The sequence below is a fragment of the Myxocyprinus asiaticus genome, chromosome 10 (genome assembly GCF_019703515.2).
Source record: "Myxocyprinus asiaticus isolate MX2 ecotype Aquarium Trade chromosome 10, UBuf_Myxa_2, whole genome shotgun sequence".
Classification (NCBI taxonomy): domain Eukaryota; kingdom Metazoa; phylum Chordata; class Actinopteri; order Cypriniformes; family Catostomidae; genus Myxocyprinus; species Myxocyprinus asiaticus.
In genome coordinates this window covers 42604573-42627500 of record NC_059353.1, presented here as the reverse complement: position 1 = coordinate 42627500, position 22928 = coordinate 42604573, and the positions used below count along the sequence as shown (strand labels likewise).

At 35.7% G+C, this 22928-nt stretch overlaps 1 protein-coding gene across 1 annotated transcript in view; it reads left to right on the top strand.

Annotated features, from left to right (window-relative positions):
* The first annotated feature begins 915 nt into the window (after window positions 1-915).
* ttn.2 (titin, tandem duplicate 2) overlaps window positions 916-22928 on the top strand; it is a 200547-nt gene continuing 178534 nt past the window's right edge. Inside the window, exons 1-12 of the mRNA XM_051709102.1 lie at window positions 916-1103; window positions 2704-2807; window positions 3219-3422; window positions 4323-4610; window positions 4866-4954; window positions 5054-5274; window positions 13921-14170; window positions 20501-20713; window positions 20806-20919; window positions 21915-22154; window positions 22447-22512; window positions 22589-22847. Coding sequence (XP_051565062.1) covers window positions 2717-2807; window positions 3219-3422; window positions 4323-4610; window positions 4866-4954; window positions 5054-5274; window positions 13921-14170; window positions 20501-20713; window positions 20806-20919; window positions 21915-22154; window positions 22447-22512; window positions 22589-22847 — 2035 coding nt within the window. The 5' untranslated portion in view covers window positions 916-1103; window positions 2704-2716. The remainder of the gene's footprint in view (window positions 1104-2703; window positions 2808-3218; window positions 3423-4322; window positions 4611-4865; window positions 4955-5053; window positions 5275-13920; window positions 14171-20500; window positions 20714-20805; window positions 20920-21914; window positions 22155-22446; window positions 22513-22588; window positions 22848-22928) is intronic.

The window sequence follows — 22928 nt, the reverse complement described above, 5'->3', positions numbered from 1 at the left end:
ATGGAGCACACAAACTGATAAAATGTATAGCAATATATGCACTGTATTGGATAAAATCGTCTGCCAAATACATAAATGTAAATATATATAGCGTATAAGTAAATTATATTTAATTTATGTTTTTCATTTATTATGTTATAATAACTTACTAGTAACATGGTTGCATGTATCACATTTTGTCATTAGATTCTGGTTTGACAAAAGTGAACGCTTACAAATTCTTTCCACCACTAGTCACAGATTCCAACCTTACGTGTCACTGCCTATCTTTAAAATGGTTTTGTTTGTCAATTATAGTTAGCCTCAAAACCAACATGATCACACGTGAAGTCGGCATGTGGGTAAAACTCAGAATCTTATTTTTTTTCTGCTGTTAAAAATGTTGTAGGGCCTAATATAATCACCCTCTGCCTCAATCTACAGATAAACAAAAGAAAAGTAGATGTCTGTGATCTGGGCTTGAGACATTTATCTCATCCACAACATGTGTGTAATGGGGGTAGACCCTGAATCTGTGTGACAGCAACAGCTCTTCTCCCCATTTGGTTCTTCAAGTGAAGAGTATAAGTAAATATATATAAGTATAAGGGATTATTGTTTTTTACAGTGATTGATGAATTTATCAGATAAAGCAAGTGAAAAAGTAGCTCTTAATAAGGGGCATTTACCTGTTTCCTAATAAGTGGGGGGATTTCTGCCACCCTGTGATAATGTAGCCTGGTTTATGTTTAGTAAAGTGGGTGACAGGTGTGAAGTTGCATAAAATGGCGACCACCTCCCATGATGCCTCAATGGGGATGGCCAATGGGGCATGACAATGTAGTGATGATGCTGATTTGTAAAGGGGTATATAAAGTAAAACCACCATGTTAGCACTTCTGAGCAGTTGGAGCATTCCCAGCCTTGCCTCGGGTGTAGGGATTGCAAGGGAAAAAGCAAAACTACACGGCAAAGATCCTGTGTAGTTTTGTTTTTTGGGATCTTTTGAGGCTCAACCGTTCTCACACTGTGTATTCTGAAGTCATATCTGGATAAGGACTTTGTTTCCGAAGACAAAAGCTAGGGCTCCGTCCCTCCAATTCAAGGCACTCTTGTGGATACAAGTAAGTATGCTTTGTGCTCTTGTACCCCTGTGCCAGTGAGATGCTTTCTACTGATGCTTTGTTGTTTAATTCTAACAATAAAGAGAGTGTTATTATAAAAAATGATCTTCTCTTTGAGAAATATTGAGGAAAGGGAGACTAATGTTGAACAATTTGAATTAATATTTTAAAACGGCATTTGATTTTGGCCTGAGACTTTTCATTCCTGAAGATTATAAAATTGTGCAATGGTTTTAGTTAAGCCAGGAATAGCCTGTGATTGCATTAGAGTGGTGTCCCAGCTGGGCCATGATGTCTTTTTAAGGGAATCAGCAGCAGAGCTATCAGTTGCACCCCCCAGATTGTGCCACATGGTGACTGTCAATCAGGCTTAGTACTGACTATTTTTAGAGGCTGCCTTTTGTGACACTAGGTTTTCGTTTGCTTAGGAAGTTTATTTCAGTGTAAATAGATTATTTTAATCACTTTAAACTTTTTGATCTGTAGGGTTAATTATAAATGTCAACAAGAACTTGCTTTAAAAAATATGTCAACATTTGATATCAATAAGCCTGTTTATAACATTGACTTGTTGCTTTGAGAAAGCTGTTCATGGGATTTTGTACATTTTTTATCCCTCTTTAGTAATTTGTTGGTTTGTTTTTAACAAATGAGAAGCTAGATCAAATTGTTGACCATTAAATATGATGGCTAGTCTTTATATTTAAAATGGTGCAAAGAAAACAGCTATTGTTGTATGTGATTGTGTCTTTTGGAACAAAGCTCAACATGAAATATGCTAATCAGATTTTAATTTGGATTTGTCTTGATGAATTTAATTATGTTAAGTATTACAACTTTTCTTTGTGGTAGCAATGGAGGTAACTACCATACATTATCTATTAGATATAAATGTTACTTCCCGGGCGTATGTTATCCTATCTATTTTAGGTAAAGGTCATGCATCTAGCAGTTCCTGTCAGCCATTTCAAATTCTAATTATAAACCAGTTCGCTTCAAGTACCTTTTTTTCTTCAGACAATCATGATTATGGAACTATGTATTGTTTATTACAAATAGTGTTTCAGCTTTACATTAAACCTGTAAAATAGCGAGTGATTTTTCCATGATATAAATGCAAATGCCTGTGAATTATGGCTCAAACGTTTTTGGTGTTCAATACTATATTCACACTGATTTTGAATAAAAAGCCAATAAGGATGCAACAAGTGACAGATTTAGTATATGTGACAAGATCTGATGATGCAGGTCTGCCTTACTGAGAATAAGTTATAAGTGGAAAGCTATGCTGAATTATGTGTCATGCCAGAAAAAGAGCCCATCGCAGTCCACAGGCACCAGTTGTTACTGTCATGTCCATGAGCTGTCAGTTGATACGAAGCTGAAGTGTTTGGCCTTATACCCAATGGAGCCATTGATTTCTCAAGTGACAGGCCAGTTTGAACCAGGTGGTCAGGGATCACACCAATGATTAATTAGTTTAGAAGCAGCTAAAAAAAACACTGTTTGTCTTATTATGTCTTTTGAATTCAGTTTTTATACAAAATTATTTGCAGGGCTCCATGTAATTACATCGACTTTATTCTATATCTTTCTTTAGGGTGCCTTCCACCATGTCAACACAGGCACCAACATTTACACAGCCGCTTCAGAGCGTTGTGGCACTTGAGGGTAGTGCTGCAACGTTCGAAGCTCAAGTTAGTGGTAAGAAAGTTTCCAGTTTGCCATTCCATTGCCCCAATGTAAAATTATTTAGTACTAAATACAGTTTGTTGATTGCAACCTCATTTAACCTTAGTGGAAATTGTCAGCAAGTGAAATATGTTGAAGGGATGTTGACATTTAACTTACTCTACAGAGTATTGCCATGACTTAACATTTATGAATTTATCTTAATTCATGAAAAATTATATATAATTATATATATATCACCAGAATATGACTAAAGATCAGGTAAAATGTTATATAAATATAATGTTACATATTGTTGTTTAAATATATTTATGTATTAAATCTTTGGTCTTTAAAGGTAATTTATTAGAATTAGTTCTTTTTGAAGTTCAACCATAAAGTTTCAACAGCCTCAGCAGAGAAAATATCAACCTCTCCTCACAGGTAATCCAGTTCCAGAGGTGAGCTGGTTTCGTGATGGCCAGGTTCTTACTGCTGCCGCTCTGCCCGGCGCTCAGATCTCATTCAGCGATGGCCGCGCTGTTCTGATGATCCCTGCTGTGACAGCCGCACACAGCGGAAGATTTTCTGTGAGAGCCACCAATGGCGCTGGACAAGCTACTAGCACCGCTGAACTACTGGTTACAGGTAGCTATCAAAACATTCCCACAAGGTCTCCCAGTCTGAATAGCTAAAATGTGCACTAATCCCTTCTAAAACCAGTTAACAGTCCAGTCTGACCAAGCTGGGAGACCATCTTAGCTCTGTAAACCAACTTAGGCTGGTTTTAGTTTTTCTTTTCTTTTTTTCAGCAGGGGGAACTTTGTATAAGCCACAATTAACAAAATGACATATATTTTCTGAAAGCATCTTGCTCTGTTTGAAAGAGATTGCATTATAATTTTACAGTAGTAACAATAACTGTACTACCTTGGCAGAAATTATGGTTACCATGGTAATTTGTTATGCAAAAATTCTATAGTTACTAAAGTTAACATTACCATAGTAAAATGTTCATTATGCTTTGCTGAATGCATAAAGTTTCTTATACACTTGAATAATGAAATTGATTAGCTTACAATTTAAGTTATAATCCTTTTCATACTAGAGTCATGAATTCTCTCACAGTGTAAAACATTAATGCATTTGGTCTGTTGGTGCTTCTGAGTCATACAGTAACCAAATACTGTATGTGGATTAACTGCTCAGCTCATAAAGTTAATGTCTGTTACTTGTTATAGAAGTTATGGTCAAGATCTCAGTGTCACAGTGATACTGTTAAAGATGATGGCTATCATTTCTTTGGAAATGTATGGAGTGGAATGTGTTTAATTTTTTATCACACTCTCAGTATGACCTATATAGCACTAAATTTGCTTGCACATTTTAGTGGAAAAGTGGAGATTTTCTAATTAAACTACCATTTATTTTACAGACTTCCTTTTAGACTTTTATTTAGTCATTGTCATTAAGTCTGGCAAGCCCCTTTGAGAAAACACATGCAGCCACTTTACTGTTATTTACTGTTCATTTTTTTTTTTTTTTAAGCTGAAACTGCGCCACCAAACTTCATTCAGAGACTACAAAGTATGACCGTGAGACAAGGAAGCCAAGTGAGACTGGATGTTCGAGTTACAGGAATCCCTACACCTGTGGTGAAGTTCTACAGAGAGGGAGCTGAGATTCAGAGCTCTGCTGACTTTAAGATTGTTCAAGAAGGAGATCTTTACAGTTTGTTGATTGCTGAGGCCTTCCCAGAAGATTCTGGAACTTATTCTGTCAATGCTTCTAACAGCAGTGGACGTGCAACTTCAACTGCCGAGTTGCTTGTTCAGGGTATGATTTTTAAATGCAAAAGAAAAGGTGCAGTGCATTTGATTGTAAGATTAGCATTGCCTGGATATAAATGGGTAGTTGACAAATAACATGTTCATGAACTTTATTTTAACTGACCTCAAGATTTTAGCTTACATTTTATAGGAATGTATAAAGGAAAGTGTATATTTTTACTACTAAAATATATTTCTAGGTATATCTGTAGTTTTTATTTGAAATACATGACTCAGTCTGCATTTTATTTATGATCCACAGGTGAAGAAGAAGCCGTACCTGCAAAGAAGTCAAAAACAATCATTTCAGCCTCTCAGATTTCACAAACCCGACAGACTAGAGTTGAGAAGGTGAGCGACAGTCTCAACAGTTTTTCAGAAAACAGCAGAATAAAGTGTCTTTTGCCCCTTAGTTCATTTCATTAAGTCATTGTTATTTTCTTTTAACAGAGAATGGAGGCTCATTATGAGGCCTCTGCCACATCCATGATGCAAATGCAAGTAGAGGGAGGTGTTGTGACCCAGCAGCTGGCACATAAGACCCCACCTCGTGTGCCACCTAAACCAACCTCCAAATCCCCACCTTCACAACTGACTAAAGTGGCAGGTGCTCGACAACAGTCCCCCTCACCTGTGAGGCATGTTAAGGGTCCTACGCCCACACCTGTCAGGTAAAGTGACTACAATCCGAAAAACACATCATAAATATCATAAGCCTCTCTTCAATAGTATGACACATTTTTTAATGCCAAGTTGTCTTGGATACACTCATATGAGATACCATTCCAAAGCTTAAAAACTACATTTCTTATTGAACTTATTTTATTATATGTAGTTTTCAGTGCTGGGCGGATTACTTGGTAATTGTAACCAGGTACTGAATTACATGACAATAAAATGCAATCAGTAATGTAATATCATAGATTGTTGGGGTAATCTAATCTGATTACTTTTGTATTACTTTGTATTACTTTCAACCTAATTCTATTTTAATTTATGTCACATGCATTTGAGTAGGATAATCAATTTAACACAAAAGTACAAAGAGGAAGAAAATGTAGTCCATTCTTTATTACTAACAAAAAATAACCTCACAAAAAGAGCTCTTTATGACATTGTAAAAAAAGTGCATTAAACATCACATTAATTAAATAAATATTTAATCTAATAGCAGTGACAGTGCATGGCCAAAGTTTATAATTCCAAACATTGAGACATCAAGTTCATTTTAGTGCAAAAAACAATAGCAGCATTACGAACATTAATGACCATAAAATCAACAGCAACGATGTTGCCTAGGTCAAAGCTTTCATTTAAAAACACTGACTGTTTTAACCCTTACTGCTTACTGATAGTCCAATGCCTATTCCAAAGCTGAGGTGCATGATATTATATTTTTAAAAGCAAGTATATTCTAAAAGAACAGAATATTTCAGAACAGCAGAGTTCCACCGAGTCACACAAGGAACAATTGTGTCATGTTTTATGTCAAGTTTCATGCAGTGGACTCCACTGCATCAGCAGCAACAGCAGAGGGATGGGCTTTGTTCCATATTGCTACACATTTTGCAGTTGAACTTGTGTAACCTGCGGGCAGGACCCTTAGATACGGCATCCACTAGATCCTTTGAAGCAGTTCAATGTGTGAGCTGCACACCATTGGTGAGGAAGTAATATATATATATATATATATATATATTAAACAGCAATGACATCACTAGGTCAAAGCTAACAGCTCAAAACTCTGACACACTTACTTTTAACCCTTACAACTTAGTAATAGTCCATCACCTATTCCTTAGCTGAGGTGCATATCTTACTGTTGTAACTTAAAAGGAGCACATGCTCAAAATGTTCATCTGTGAGACTATTGCGCTTCAGGGTAAGAATATGGTGATAATGATATGAAAATTATCAATAAATTATTAACAATTTACTGCTGTTGCCTTGTAAATATGTAATCATGAAATCTATAAAAACAACTGTATTCCGATTACCAGTATTTCAAAATGTAATTTAATCTAATTACAAGTACTTTATTTTTTTTTAATCTGAATACGTTATCCAGATTACATGTAATCTGTTACTACCCAGCACTGGTAGTTTTATTATATTAAATAATGTAATATGTATATTTATATTTAGAAATAACTAAAAAGATTTATGTATACATTTTCTATAAATGTAATTATTTATAAATATATATTATTATATACAATGTAAATTATATTATAATATATTTACATAGGCCTAAATGCCTATATAATATACAATTATATACATTTTATGACTAGAATAATAGAAAAATGTAATAATAATTTATAAGATATATATGTATATATATATATATATATATATATATATATATATATATATATATATATATATACACACACACACACACACACACACACACACACACACACACACACTACCGGTCAAAAGTTTTGAAATACTTACTCATTCTTTATTATATATTTTCTTTTTTTTACATTATAGAATAATAGTAAAGTCATCAAAACTATGGAATAACATAAATGGAACTATGGGAATTATGTTGTGACTAAACAAAATCCAAAATAAATCATAACTGTGTTATATTTTAGCATCTTCAAAGTAGTCACCCTTTGCCTAGAATTTGCAGACATGTACTCTTGACATTTGCTCAACCAACTTCTTGAGGTATCACCCTGGGATGCTTTTTAAACTGTATTGAAGGAGTTCCCATCTATGTTGGGCACTTATTGGCTGCTTTTCTTTATTATTTGGTCCAAGTTATCAATTTCAAAAACTTTTTTTTTATTACATTTTAGTTTTATAATGAAATAAATTTATATGGTGGCACAATTATATTTTTGTCTACAAAACTAATTTCAAACATTTAAGCATACGCCTTCAGATCAAAAGATTCTTAAGATCATGTGAAACATTTCAGTCAAGTGTTTCAAAACTTTTGACCAGTTTTATATAGATATATATATACACAAAACTGATGTATATTTATATACACACACAAGGAGCTCTAATATACTGTATATATATATATATATATATATATATATATATATATATATATATATACAAATTATATATAATATTTATATAAAGAGTTGAAGTCAGAAGTTTACATACACTTAGGTTGAAGTCATTAAAACAAATTTTTTAACCACTCCACAGATTTAACTATAGTTTTGGCAAGTCGTTTAGGACATCTGCTTTGTGCATGACATGAGTCATTTTTCCAACAATTAATTACAGACAGATTGTTATACTTTTACTTGACTATCACAATTCCAGTGGGTCAGAAGTTTACAAGTTAACTGTGCCTTTAAGCAGCTTGGACAATTCCAGAAAATGATGTCAAACCTTTAGACAATTAGCCAATTAGCTTCTGATAGGAGGTGTACTGAATTGGAGGTGTACCTTTGGATGTATTTTAAGGCCTACCTTCAAACTCAGTGCCTCTTTGCTTGACATCATGGGAAAATCAAAAGAAATCAGTCAAGACCTCAGAAAAAAATTGTGGACCTCCACAAGTCTGCTTCTTCCTTGGGAGCAATTTCCAAACGCCTGAACATACCATGTTCACCTGTATAAACAATAGTACGCAACTATAAACACCATGGGACCATGCAGCCATCATACCACTCAGGAAGGAGACGCATTCTGTCTCCTAGAGATGAACATAGTTGTCACAGTCTGTCTCCCTCATGTTTTCCCCTGGACTACATTTCCCAGAATTCACTGCCCTCATCACCTCCATCTGTTTCCAGTCCTCCTCACCAGTCCTCCATTCCATCATCTGCCCTTGTTTGTATAAATACCCTCTTGTTTTGTACATTCCTTTGTCAGTCCTTGAAGTGTTACATTGTGTTGTTATTTGTTATGTTTAGCTTTATAGTTTGTTCCACTCCAGCGTTTGTTCCACTCCAGCGTTTGTTTCCACTCCTGCGTATATTATTAAAAGACTGAAAGTATCCACTCCTGCGTCTTCTCCCTTCCTCTCCAAGTACCCAACGTTACAGTAGTTTGGTGCGAAAAGTGCAAATTAATCCCAGAACAACAGCAAAGGACCATGTGAAGATGCTGGAGGAAGCAGGTAGACAAGTATCTATATCCACAGTAAAACGAGTCCTATATCGACATAACCTGAAAGACTGCTCCGCAAGGAAGAAGCCAATGCTCCAAAACCACCATAAAAAAGCCAGACTACAGTTTGCAAGTGCACATGGGTACAAAGATCTTACTTTTTGGAGAAATGTCCTCTGGTCTAATGAAACAAAAATGGAACCGTTTGGCCATAATGACCACCGATATGTTTGGAGGAAAAAGGGTGAGGCTTGCAAGCCGAAGATCACCATCTCAACCTTAAAGCATGGGGGTGGCAGCATCATGTTGTGGGGGTGCATTGCTGCAGGAGGGACTGGTGCACTTCACAAAATGGATGGCATCATGAGGAAGGAAAATTATGTGGATATATTGAAGCAATATCTCAAGACACCAGCCAGGAAGTTAAAGCTCAGTTGCAAATGTGACTTCCAAATGGACATTGACCCCAAGCACACCTCCAAAGCAAAATGGCTTAAGGACAACAAAGTCAAGGTATTGGAGTGGCCATCACAAAGCCCTGACCAAAGTCCAATAGAAAATTTGTGGGCATAACTGAAAAAGCATGTGTGAGCAAAGAGGCCTACAAACCTGACTCAGTTACACCAGTTCTCTCTGGAGGAATGGGCCAAAATTCCAGCAACTTATTGTGAGAAGCTTGTGGAAGGCTACTCAAAATGTTTGACCCAATTTAAACAATTTAAAGTCAATGCTACCAAATATTAACAAAGTGTATGTAAAGTTCTGACCCACTGGGAATGTGATGAAAGAAATACAAGCTGAAATAAATCATTCTCTCAACTATTATTCTGACATTTCACATTCTTAAAATAAAGTAGTGATTCTAACTGACCTAAGACAGGGAATGTTTTCTACAATTAAATGTCAGGAATTGTGAAAAACTGTGTTTAAATGTATTTGGCTAAGGTGTATGTAAACTTCTGACTTCAACTGTATCTTTGTTAATAATTACATCTAAAACATTGTTTCGAAAACTATGAATAAAGACAGTGGCGCCTCTGCCTGTATGCAGAGTATGCACACTGCGTACCCTAACATTACCTGAATTTCAATACGAATTCTCTGTTACATCATTTCTAAATGAAAGGTGTTGTGTGTATTTTTATGTTAAAATACATTGGGAAAAATAACCACACACTAATATAACAAAATTATATTACATACTAAATAAAATACATCAGAAAAAAATACAAACTGAATAAAAGTTGGTCAGATGTTTCAAACAATAGCGAAACTCAAATTGTTTTTGAAGGAATGTGATTGGCGGGACGCTCTACGTATTTGGTTGTTAATCTGGAGTTGACAAGGAGAATGTAATTGTAATAACATTTCATGATGGCCTCTCAATTAACAATAGCTGGGTTTTCACATTTTTAAGTGCACAAAAATATGCAAGGAAAATATGAATCCTTGCGTTTCTATCCAATATCTTGATCTGTCCATCGCGTTATCTTGATGGAGCCCACCTTGTCATGATGGAGCAGCTGAATGACTTCCTTCGGGGAAAGTTTTATTTGCAGGATTGGAGCAATTGTACCTTGTTTTATTAAATGCTGCCAGGAGATGCCATAGAATAAGTGTAATATCTGATATAATCAGTGCTGAAATGGGCTGTGATGCCCACACGCCACCAGCCTGCACATACCTGAGAGCGCCCACGCTCAAAAATGGCACAGCCATTGACCAGTGAAATAAAAAATGGCACTCCATGTCAAAAAGGTTGCCGACCCATGGTTTAGGCTGTTCCAGATAAACTAGGGCTGGGAATCGATTCCAAAAAGAATCGATTCCGAGGCGTTGGGAATCGAGAATCGACTCAAAACGTTGCTTTGGAGTCGATACCTTTTGGGGAAACCGGTTGATATTTTCGGACTGTGTTTATTTCCTCGATCACTGAACATTTCAGGAACCTAATATCACTTAAACAATTCACAAAATAATTATAAAACTTTTGCATCTTAACGATCATCAACCTGACTGTGTCTTTTGTAGTCCGTCAGCATCTATACATCCTCTCCGTTTGTTAATCAGTATGAAGCAACCACACAAGCCCTTCAGCACATCTGCTTTCCAGACCTGTATAGTCTGACGGTATTTGGATTAAACCCAAAAAACATGCCAAATTTGTGACAGTAAACTGGCATACAATAACAGCTTCCCCGATGTTACAACACAAGTCTGCAACAAGGAGATGGCAGAGTTGAGTTAGCTTCCCAGTTCACATAAATTAGTATGTTGAAGTTTAATTGATCAACATGCTGCACTTATAAAAGCGAGAATCTAACGCTTCTCTTCTCGTTCTCAACATTTTTATAGTATTTTAAAACCTTTTGCATATATATTTATTTTAATTAGCCTACCTTTTACACAATTTTACATTAAAATTATTTAATGAAGTCAAATTCAAAAACAAACATTTTAAATACACGTTATGAAATATATATACAGTACTGTGCAAAAGTTTTAGGCTCTTAAGATGTTTCACAAAAACTTTTGTCTTAAGATGATTATTTATATCTTAAGCTTTAGTGTGTCAATAGGAAATCTACATTTTAGGCTCCCAAACATTACTTTTGCAAATAGGAAAGATTAGAATAGAAGAACAGGGAGCTCTGCAAGAGATGGCATTGCCCCCACAGAGCCCCCCACTGAACATCGAGTCTGTCTGAAATTACATATAGAGACAGAAGTGATTGAGACAGCCTAAATAGATAGAACTGTGGTGAATTCTCCAAGAAGCTTGGAACCTCCTATCTGCCAACAACCAAGAAAACTGTGTCCAGGTGTACCTAGGAGAATTGGGGCTGTTTTAAAGGCAAAGGTGGCCACACCAAATATTGATTTAGCTTTTTTATGTTCAGTGGACTTTGTATGATGTTAATTGATTAATGAAAACTATTTATTTCATTATTTTTGAAGACATCCTCACTATGCAACATTTTTCAGAAGTGCCTAAAACTTTTGCACAGTACTGTATATATATTTTAAATCTGAAATAAACTAGTACAACGACCTGGATTGTTAAATGAAACTGAAGTGTATTGTTTGGACATTTTCTTCAGTGTATTAATGGTAGTGGACAGTTACTGTACATTCTAATATAAATCTCTTTCTAAACAAGAACTCATGAGAGATAACAGACGTTTTTAATGAAGCTTTTAAGATTATTTGTGGTAGTTCTTCGAAATACAGGCACATCTACTCAAACTTCCTTCAAATTTATCTCATGTGATTAAGGCATCACTTGTACACTATATGGCCAAACGTTTGTGGACACCATATGTGCTTGATGAACATTTGATTTTTAAAACCTTAGGCATCAATTTCCCCCTTTGCTGTAATAACAGCTTCCACTCTTTTGGGAAGGCTCTCCACTATACTGTATGTAGTAACATGGCTGTAGGGATTTGCTCTCATTCAGACACAAGGCTATCAGTGAGGTCAGGAACTGATGTTGGTCGATGGGGCCTGACTTACAGTTGCTGTTCCAGTTCACCCCAAAAGTGATCAGTGGGGTTCAGGTCTGGGCTTTGTGCAGGCCAGTCAATTTCTTCCACGCCAGACACAGTAAACCATTTCTTTATGGACCTCACTTTGTTCACAGGGGCATTGTCATGCTGGAACAGAAAAGGGCTATCCCCAAACAGTTGCCACAAGATTGGAAGCACACAAAGCCCAAGCCATTACATAAAGAAATATTAAGATTTTTCTTTACTGGATTTAACGAAGTAACCAAATTAGTTAATTAGAAGGGGGTGTCCACAAACTTTTGGCCATATAGTGTATGTGCATTTAAATTAAATGGCCCTGATTTAAATTTAGCATGAACCTATTAATAGTAAAGTCATTCATGCTATTATAAATAGTGCAAAGAACGCTTAGTAGTGAGCTGTTTGTTATGAGATTTGATTTTTCCTCCTGTTTATTTTATTTTTTTATTTTTTTGTCTGGAATCGACTCTTCCAAACCAGGAATCAGAGTTGATTCCTAAATTTCTGGAATCGAACAACCCTAAGATAAACCCATTGCACGTCTTCCGCCAGTATTAATTTTTTATTACAGAACAAGAACACTTACAACATAATATACATACAGAGGATCACAATGAACTCACTATTACAATCATAGTAGCATCAAAGAGTAAAAGCAGAAAGAAAGAAGAAGAAAAAAAACAACAAATAATAATAATGAACCAAATAAAGTCAGGGGATAACTTAAAATGAATTAACAAGAGAAAAGTTTTCAAGTATTCTATACATTCGTTTTGCTTTTTTATTTCTTGCATCTTTTAGAGTCTCAATATAATGCATCAGTTCAGTTTTAAATGGTATGATGTTAGGTTTATTGTTTGCCCATTTTTATTTCTTCCGCCAGTAGTGGACACTCGCGCAATGTAAGCAGTGACGTACATCCGAGTCCATGAGACAGAGTTAAGTTTGAGAGGGAAGGGAATACAAATTTGAAATGGAACGCAGCCCAGGTGACTGGCGCGTCTGGATATTGAATATTAATTACATAATGTGAACGTTACCAAACGGATACGCTGATAGGCGGAAGTTGGGATGACGTTTACCGCTTGCGCGACTGCGCGTTCGTCAGGTTTGCACACAACTTAAACAGCCGCTAGGGGCTTTTGCAAGGTCTTAAAATTGTCTTTTTTCAGTCGGCTACATTTTATTTTCTTCGCACTGCAGACAAGAAAAATAAACCTTTTTAAAAATACAATGGGTTTCCCCCCCAAACAGTGGTAGGAATACATTTATTTCTAAAATGTCCTCCTTCCATTTCTAGTGTAATAACTCTATAGTGATGCACTTCACTTGAGAGACAACTTTGCCTTTTTGCTCTTTGTGGTTTAGGATAATGCTATATTCAGCAAAGTTCTCATACTGTAAAAAATGCTTTACCAGGTAACCTAAAAATTTGCTTTATATGGTAACATGATCTAAATTAACTGCTTTTATTCAAGTCAAAATTATTCAATATGACTCAACCTGACTACACCAACAAAGGTCAATTTAAAAGGTTAAATAGGTTAACAAGGGCTCCTTAAGGTAACTACAGCATAATATCACCCTTTTTTCTTCCCTTTTTTTAAATTTTTTTTTTTTTTTTATTGTGCACTAACTCAAAGACTAAGGTTTGTGATTCATTTAATTTCATGTGTTTCATTTTTTTTTTTTTTCCAGAGCTGTGTCTCCCTCTATGAGACTGTCTGTTTCCCCAATCAGACCTGTCAAGTCCCCTGTGATGACCCGCAAACAGGTCGCACAAACCTCTGAGGTCCTGCCTCCATGGAAACAGGAGGGTTATGTTTCAGAAGCCAGCTACACCAGCATGACTGCAGGAGTAACACAAGTCCAGACCACCTCTGTCCAAATGGAACAACGCTGGGAGGGCTCTGTTGCTATTCAGCAACAAGCTGGTGCCATCAAAGAGGTAAAGAATTTCCCAAGAGACAGGCTTGCGTTGAATCTGACTGCATGTTAAAATTCAAAGACTTATTCAGTGGTGCCAGCACTTCCTTTTCTTAAGTTTTTGTTTCATGTAAATGTTTAATTGACAATGTCAATTATACAGTGGCCCCACTGTCTGTCGGTCTTTCTGTCTGTCCATCTTTCAAATTTTGAAACATTTTATGAAATGGTTATTGTGTTAAAAATTAAGACAAAGTATCTGGACACTCTATGGTTGTCTAACTTTGTGGAACATGTCTATAGTTACTCTGCTAAGATGCCCATGTGAACTTGAGGGAACAAACTTCATACGACTACTAAAAATGACACTGGGACCAGTTAGTTAAAAATAATTGAAAAAATGGCAAAAGAAAATTGATGTTAGTTTGATATTTTCATCTATTATAATGACATTAAGAAAATGTTTTGGTGTGACCGACCTGTTCAAAAGTGTCCAAATATTTTTGGTGATGTATTTCTCTGTCTGTAATGGTTGTAATTTCTACATGATAAACACTAATGATATCATGCAAGCTAATTCTAATTGCGCGTGAAAACGGAGCAGCGAAACGTGGATGAGAAAAGTTTAGCTGTTGTCACTGTGGTGGCAGCAGTGGACCAGGCTCGTAGTCGTATGCTGCTCAGTGGCTCTCTAGAACAGCCCAGTTTTGAAACTGGCATAACTGCAGTACACATAACATCTACAAATGAGCAGGTAGTTTGGTCATTTAGTGCTGTGGTCACCCATCACAAAGTCATACCCCCATTTTTCTGTTTCCACTAAATCCACAAAGATTTTTTCAGGAAAACAAATTTAACACTCCCATTTTTCACGAATCACTTCTTTCTTATTTCGCTTTTAAAATGCAAAAATGTTCTTTTGTTTACAACAATTTTTTGTTTTTCTCACATTTTCATAGATATTTCATAAAGAATTTAAAGAGGAATATGTCACAACTCAATCAAACATCAGTATTGATGTTTCAACCACTAGCATTGTTATAGGAGAATAATATTTCAATTATGGACACACTTCTAAAGGGTTAAACTAACTTAGTTGCATCTTATACCAACTAAACTAAAAATATTGGATTTCAAATGATTATTTGTGAAACAATAATTTTCTTCCTCTCGTATTAGGGTTGCGTGGTATACTGGTACTAACGAAATATTGCGATACAAAAAAATGTAAAATGGTACGATATCATCTTGTTAATTTCGGTACCATATTAAAATATGCTGCCATTAATGTAATGTGAGAGTTTTGAGATGAAATCAAAGACCATTTGAAAATAATAATAAAAATCTTCTATATGGACAAGTGTGATCATTAAACAGCAGAGAGATGCCATTTAATGAAATAATATACAGTCACATGCGCTGCACGCCACAGTATGAATAAGAGGCGCCTCTCTGCCCTGTCATCTCCTTCACACACACACAGGCACGCACACGAACACACACACAAATGCAACACACACTGCTAATGCTTTATTTTCATGCAGTGTGTCCAACAGTATCCATCTGCAGAGCTGCAGAGCAGTGTGTTTAGTGTATAAATGGCTGTGAACTCTCAAATGAACTCTCTCCAGAGAGAGCTCGGATATTTCAGCCCGTGAGTCGCAGGAAGCTTGATATAAACAACCTTCACAAATAGAAATAACTTCAAAGATTTTTCAAAATAAAGTCCCGCTGAAATAAGAGCTCTGTTCAGCTGGATTCATGAAATTGAAGACATTAACAGAAAAATATTACTACTGTATAAAATTGTAATATTCAAAGCAGCCGCAATAATACTCATAGTAACAATAATACTCATAGTAACAATAATGTAATATTAAATGGTTTTATTATTATTATTATTATTATTATCTGTAAGCAATATCACATAAGCAAGTGTACTAAATATCAGTATGTTGTGATTCAGCCACAGCAGCCTTTTACCTCAGGTAATCAGATTGTTTTCATTTAATGTTTTCATTAATACTGTAAAGCTCTGTTGTGCATCTTTTTTTTTTTTTTTTACCTAAAATTTTATATATATATATATATATACACACTGGCAGCCAAAAGTTTGTAATAATGTACAAATTTTGCTCTTATGGAAAGAGTTCATTTCATTCAACTGATCACAAAGTATAGTTAGGACATTAATAATGTGACAATTTATTATTACCATTTGAAAAAAATTTTAGAGTTTAACTTCTTAAACTACTTCAAAGAGTTCTCATCAAAATATCCTCCATGTGCAGCAATGACAGCTTTGCAGATCCTTGGCATTCTAGCTGTCAGTTTGTCCAGATACTCTGTAGCACTTGCCATAGATGTGGCTGTCTTGTCGGGCACCTCTCATGCACCTTACAGTCTAGCTGATCTCACAAAAGCTCAATGGGGTTAAGATCCATAACACTCTTTTCCAATTATATGTTGTCCAATGTCTGTTTCTTTGCCCACTCTAACCTTTTCTTTTTGATTTTCTGTTTCAAAAGTGGCTTTTTCTTTGCAATTCTTCCCATAAAGCCTGCACCCCTGAGTCTTCTCTTTACTGTTGTACATGAAACTGGTGTTGAGCGTGTAGAATTCAATGAAGCTGTCAGCTGAGGACATGTGAGGCGTCTATTTCTCAAACTAGAGACTCTGATGTACTTATCCTCTTGTTTAGTTGTACATCTGGCCTTTCACATCTCTTTCTGTCCTTGTTAGAGCCAGTTGTCCTTTGTCTTTGAAGACTGTAGTGCACACCTTTGTATGAAATCTTCAGTTTATTGGCAATTTCAAGCATTGTATAGCCTTCATTCCTCAAAACAATGATTGACTGATGAGTTTCTAGAGAAAGCCGTTTCTTTTTTGCCATTTTTGATCTGATATTGACCTTAAGACATGCCAGTCTATTGCATACTGTGGCAACTCAAACACAAAGACAAAGACGATGTTAAGCTTCATTTAACGAACCAAATAGCTTTCAGCAGTGTTTGATATAATGGCAAGTGATTTTCTAGTACCAAATTAGCAATTTAGCATGATTACTCAAGGATAAGGTGTTGGAGTGATGGCTGCTGGAAATGGGGCCTGTCTAGATTTGATCAAAAATTACTTTTTTAAAATAGTGATGTGCAGTTTTTTACATCAGTAATCTCCTGACTATACTTTGTGATCAGTTGATCATAATATTTAATGAAAACATTTAATGTAGAATCTAGGGATGCACCGATCCAATACCTGGATCAGTATCGGCTTCGATACTGACATATTTAAACGGATCGGTTATCGGTCCAACGAGCCTGAACCAAATCCGATACTGTGTGTTAGTAATGTTTGTTACTGTCAAGCTCAAAAAATGACATAAAAGAACCATTAAAACACAATTAAAGTAGTTAATATGACTTGTGCATGTTATTCAAAGCCACTTGACGTGCAATAGCTCTGCGAATCACAAAAGGCTGTGTTAATAAGTAAATATATAAAATGCACATGCAGCTCCAATGCGTTATTGAATGGCGCTGCTCTGTTTACACACACATGCGTGCCTATTTTTAGCCTTCACGCAGTGTGCAATATTTGAGCGCTACTTACGAACAACATCTCAGATGTAGATGCTCAGTAGTTCAATTCACTTATAATATGCATTTAGAGTGGTACTGGAGGTGCTTTTTTTTTTTTTTTTACCAGAATTTATTTGTATGCAAGTTCACAGTAGTTTAATTTGCTTCTTATTCAGACACATACAGGACTTCCTGGAGAGTTCAGAATGTCAAAATAAAAGCGTAAGGGTTTAAAAGTTAGAGGTGTCACAGAGGGACTCACGGAGGCAGAGATATGAACTCAGTAGCAGGGTTTATTGAACAGATGATTGAAACAGAGATGTAAACATTGTGAAGAATCCAGTTGAGCAGAGTGGCGAACAGCAGATGAGTAGTATCCAGACAGGGTATAGACACGATGAACAGATAACTCAAAACAGTCTTATGATACTTGCAGCCAATAATGAAGACAAAGGTATGTTTGACATAGTAGAAAGGTGTGGCATCTCAGAGATACTATCAATGAGAACAGACAAAGAGTGTGTGTGAAAGCGAGGTGTATTTGCAGTCCTTGATTATCCACTAATGATATGCAGGTGCGTGTAATCAGAACTCAGGGGAGAGTGAGCGCTGATGGCAGTGAGGAAGAAAGAAAGAGAGAGGCTGGTGGATCCGTGACAAAAGGTGCACGATTGAGATATATTACTATTATAATATATTATTAATATTTAAGTTGAATGGGTTCCAAAAAATAACTGTGTGAATGAAAAGTGAGCTGATATCTTACAACTAAATTGAACAAAAAAGAGATCTGAATCCTTTAAAGTCCAGATACAAGTTGAAAAATAATTGCAAAAAAAACAAAAAAAAAACGGCTTCTTTTCTACTGTTGACTTATACTGGAATTCCTGTTAATTTTGCTGCTACATTATCCAGTATACTAGTTAACAATAACGTTTTTCTTAATAAGCTATACATTTATATTGAAAAAATGTGTAGTTAGAGGTTTGTGTTTCTTTACATATTAAAGAGTACACCCAATTATTTCCACACAATAATGTAAAGATATTCTAAACTGATTATGCAAAAAACAACACAGGTATTGGATCGGTATCGGTATCGGCCGATACTGAGATTTCCGATATCGGAATCGGTTTGGAAGAGAAAAAGTGGTATCGGTGCATCCCTAATAGAATCCAGAAAAATTAAAACAGAAAAGGCATAATTTGTGTCTATAAGACTTTATGCAGTTCTTTTTGTTAAAAATGTTCTATGTGATTTCATCAAAAATCTGAGTTTTTTTTTTTAAGTATCAAGTTAGTATCGATACTGAGGTACCAGGGCTGGTATCGTACCGAAGCCAAAATTTTGGTATCGGAGCGGCCCTAACATGGACACACTGCTGGATCATATGCACCATTTCACACCAAACACACACGTGTCAATACAAAGATTGTTTTCATTAATACTGTAAAGCTCTGTTGTGCATCTTTTTTATTTTTTTACCAAAAATAATATATATATATATATATATATATATATATATATATATATATATATATATATTGTTGAAAAGTATTATATTTTCATTTGATTAAAGCTGTACACATTATGTATTTAATTAAACACAATTTGATCATAACATTTAATTAAAACATTTAACATGGAATCCAGAAAAAATCCAGAAAAGGCATAATTTGTATCTATAAGACTTTATGCAGTTCTTTTAGACAAGTAATTTTCTGTGTAATTTCATCAAAAATCTGAGGTTTTTTTATGTGTTGCCTAAGTATCGAGTTACTGTAGTATTGATACCGAGGTACCAGGCCTGGTATCGTACCGAAGCCAAAATGTTGGTATCGGAGCAACCCTATCTTGTATGATGCAGTCATCTGAATAAGTTATTTTCCCCTACTGTTTTATCCCCCATTATCATAAGAGATCACACCAAGCATGGCTGTTATTGAGCTCATAACACCTTATATACAAACCTCCTTTGCCACCAACTGTACAGGCTGCTGAAGTTTAGAACATCTGTCCTATCTTCCATTCACTTTTGCTTTGTTTTACAAAGAACACCTTCTGTTTATGTGTTTAAGGGCAACATTTGAAAAGATATATTTTATTTTTATTTTTTAGAGCTCTGGAATGCAGGTTCTATATGCTCAAAGCTATTTTAAAGACAAAGGAGTTAGACAAAGGAGTTAGATGAAATATATAAGGGATAGACAAAGATGAAATATATAAGGGATAATGTACAGCCCCTTAGATTAGATGAATGTAAAATGAATTTAAATGACAGTTCACTCAATTAAATTACATGTAGATGAGGATTAAGTGGACATTAAATATTGATTTGAGTTTATATTTCTTTTATTATGTAAGAAGGAAGCAGCTGTGGAGTTATAGGAAAGAAGTGAAAACATCTATTTAGGAAATTAGTTGCTTGGCACATTGGTCAATTATACAGTTCAGCAGTCATGAAACATATTTGACTGCAGAATGACACAATTGACCAATCAGAATCCAATATTTCAGAGAGCTGTGTAATAAAGATACAAGCAAGCCATGTTAATTTTTACCCAAACAATCACTTTTCACAGTTATCAACACACTAACATTTAGCACACAACATCAATGGGTGGTTAATTTTCCAGCTTTTGTCCCATGTTGTTGTTTTCATTTACTGTATATAAGCTGTATATTTTTTGACAAGGCTGGATTCTGTCTATACATATGTGCTTGAAAATGAAATGATGAATGGTTGCTCTTGCCAGGGTGATGGAAAAAAGGCAGAGGCTGTGGCCACTGTGCTGGCAGCTGTCGATTATGCACGTGTACGAAAGCCCACGCATGCTGAAGGGGCTCAAATGGAGGAAGAGGCTGATATAAGACAGCAGGAAATGCTAGCCACTAAGCAACAGGTCACAAGTAAAAAGGAGTCGTTGCTAATTCCCCCTGAAATGCCAACTTCCACCTCTAAGCAAAGTGTACACATTACCCAGGTTAGAAGCATAACGTAAAACATGATAACGTAAACATGATTTATTTTTCTTGAATATCTGCTTTCAAATATTATTTTGTTGATTTGCAATAGATTCAAAGAACTACAGAGGCTAGCTCCAAGGTGGAGATTGGCCTTGCACCATCCCCAGTTCCACATTTTACAGTATCAAAAGTTACTGTACCAAAAGCAGATCATAGCTATGAGGTAAGAATTGGTGATTACAGGCAAGCAGTGAAATAAAAACCTCTCCTCTCTAAAGTGTTTAACCAACTGTATGAACCAAATGAAATAAATCTGAAATCTAAATTTTAGTTGTTGTCCTGCTTGCCTGAAATACAGTTATTCAATTCTTCAGTAGATTAATGTACAGCGGGGTCCAAAAGTCTGAGACCACATTGAAAATCTGTCAATAAACCTTAAAAAAAAAGAAGAACAAAGTTTTAATTTTAAATAGATTTTAATTAGATTTTAGAATATATATATATATTTTTAAACAATGCAATGCTGTTGCACAAAGAACAAATATTTTGAAGTTCTGCACACTTTATAGGTCACTAATCAAGTTAAGTAAAGTCATTGTTAACTATGTTGTCATTTGTAGATCGTACGTTAACTTGCACACAAGATGCTCTTTGGAACATTCTCAAATCATTTTGGAATTACATGGATCATCAGGTTTTACACAAGCTTGTAGAGTCTATGCTAGCTTGAGTGCAAGCTTTAAACAAAAGAGGGACATACTAAATACCTATACATTCTATACATACCTATAATTTGTAATGGTAAAAATATGCATTAAAATGGTAAAATCAAAATAGAAGCATTTTACTTAGTGGCCTCTGACTTCTGGACCCCATTGAATGAGTAAGACCTAATGTTAACATTACACTGTATCACTATCCCCTAACAAATTGTCACCAATCCAGACCAATCTAAACCAATTACCCCCTCCCCCCTTACCATATTTTCAAGTTTCACAATAACTTTAAACATAACATCCATAGATTGTCCATCAAACTCTTAGAATTCATTAAACCATTGGAGTACATGACCTGTCTATAGAATGGCTAACAAATTAATTTTGTTCACACCACCCATCTCAAATTTAATTTCCTGACGATTCCCCTCTGTGTGGCTAAACAGAAGTGACTTCAATTTGTGTTATTCTTTGGTAACATTGCTCTTCTTGGGTTGGTCAGGTTTCAATTGCAGGTTCTGCTATTGCCACACTACAAAAAGAGTTATCCTCAGCAACTGCTGCTCAAAAGATCATCAAGCCCGTCAAGCCTCCAACAGATAAGATCGTGGAGACTCGTGTGACCCCAGAGCTGACACCTCCTCCGTTTAGAGACACTGCAGAGAGATATCAGACGCATTTTGACACAGAGTTACACAGACAGATAGGCGTTTCGTTTACTGGCGAAAAGTGGCACACCCAGGTTTGTAGTTTGACATGTTGCCCACTCGTAAAGCTAACCACCAGAGTGATTCTTTATCTAATGGAGTCTTATGCGGTTGGTATCACTTAATGATGGATGCCTCACAGCTAACCATTTTCCTTACAGAACTCACCTGCTAAACTGAAGACTTCTTCTTTTCATAATCTTATAATCTTTTTTTTTCATCCACAGGAACATTTCCCTTTTTAACATCTCTTGTTCCCTTTAGCTAACAAATAAAACGTACAGAAATTTTTGGTCAGGAAAGGAAACAAATGTTATTTTTCCACAGGTTGTTGAGACTGCAGCGATCCCCTCAGCTATCAAAGAGCCTGTCAGGCCACCTACCTTGATAGCGGTAAGTGTTTTTTTTATTAGCATCAGTTTTACACCCTGAAGAATCACTAAATAAAAATTGATGCATTTTTCTTTAGGGTTTGAAAAACGTGACTGTCACTGAGGGAGAGTCTGTGACTCTGGAGTGCCAGATTTCAGGCCACCCCATCCCAGCCATTATGTGGTTTAGAGAGGATTATAGAATCGAGAACTCCATTGATTTCCAGATTACTTATGAAAATAGCTATGCCCGCTTGGTGATCCGCGAAGCCTTTGCTGAAGATAGTGGTCGCTTTACATGCACTGCTACCAGTGAGGCTGGAACTATCAGCACCTCCTGCTACCTGCTTGTCAAAGGTACACCTTTGCTTCAAATGATTGAATACACATTACAAAAAGCTTCTATACGTTAACATTAGTTAATGCATAAGGCATCTT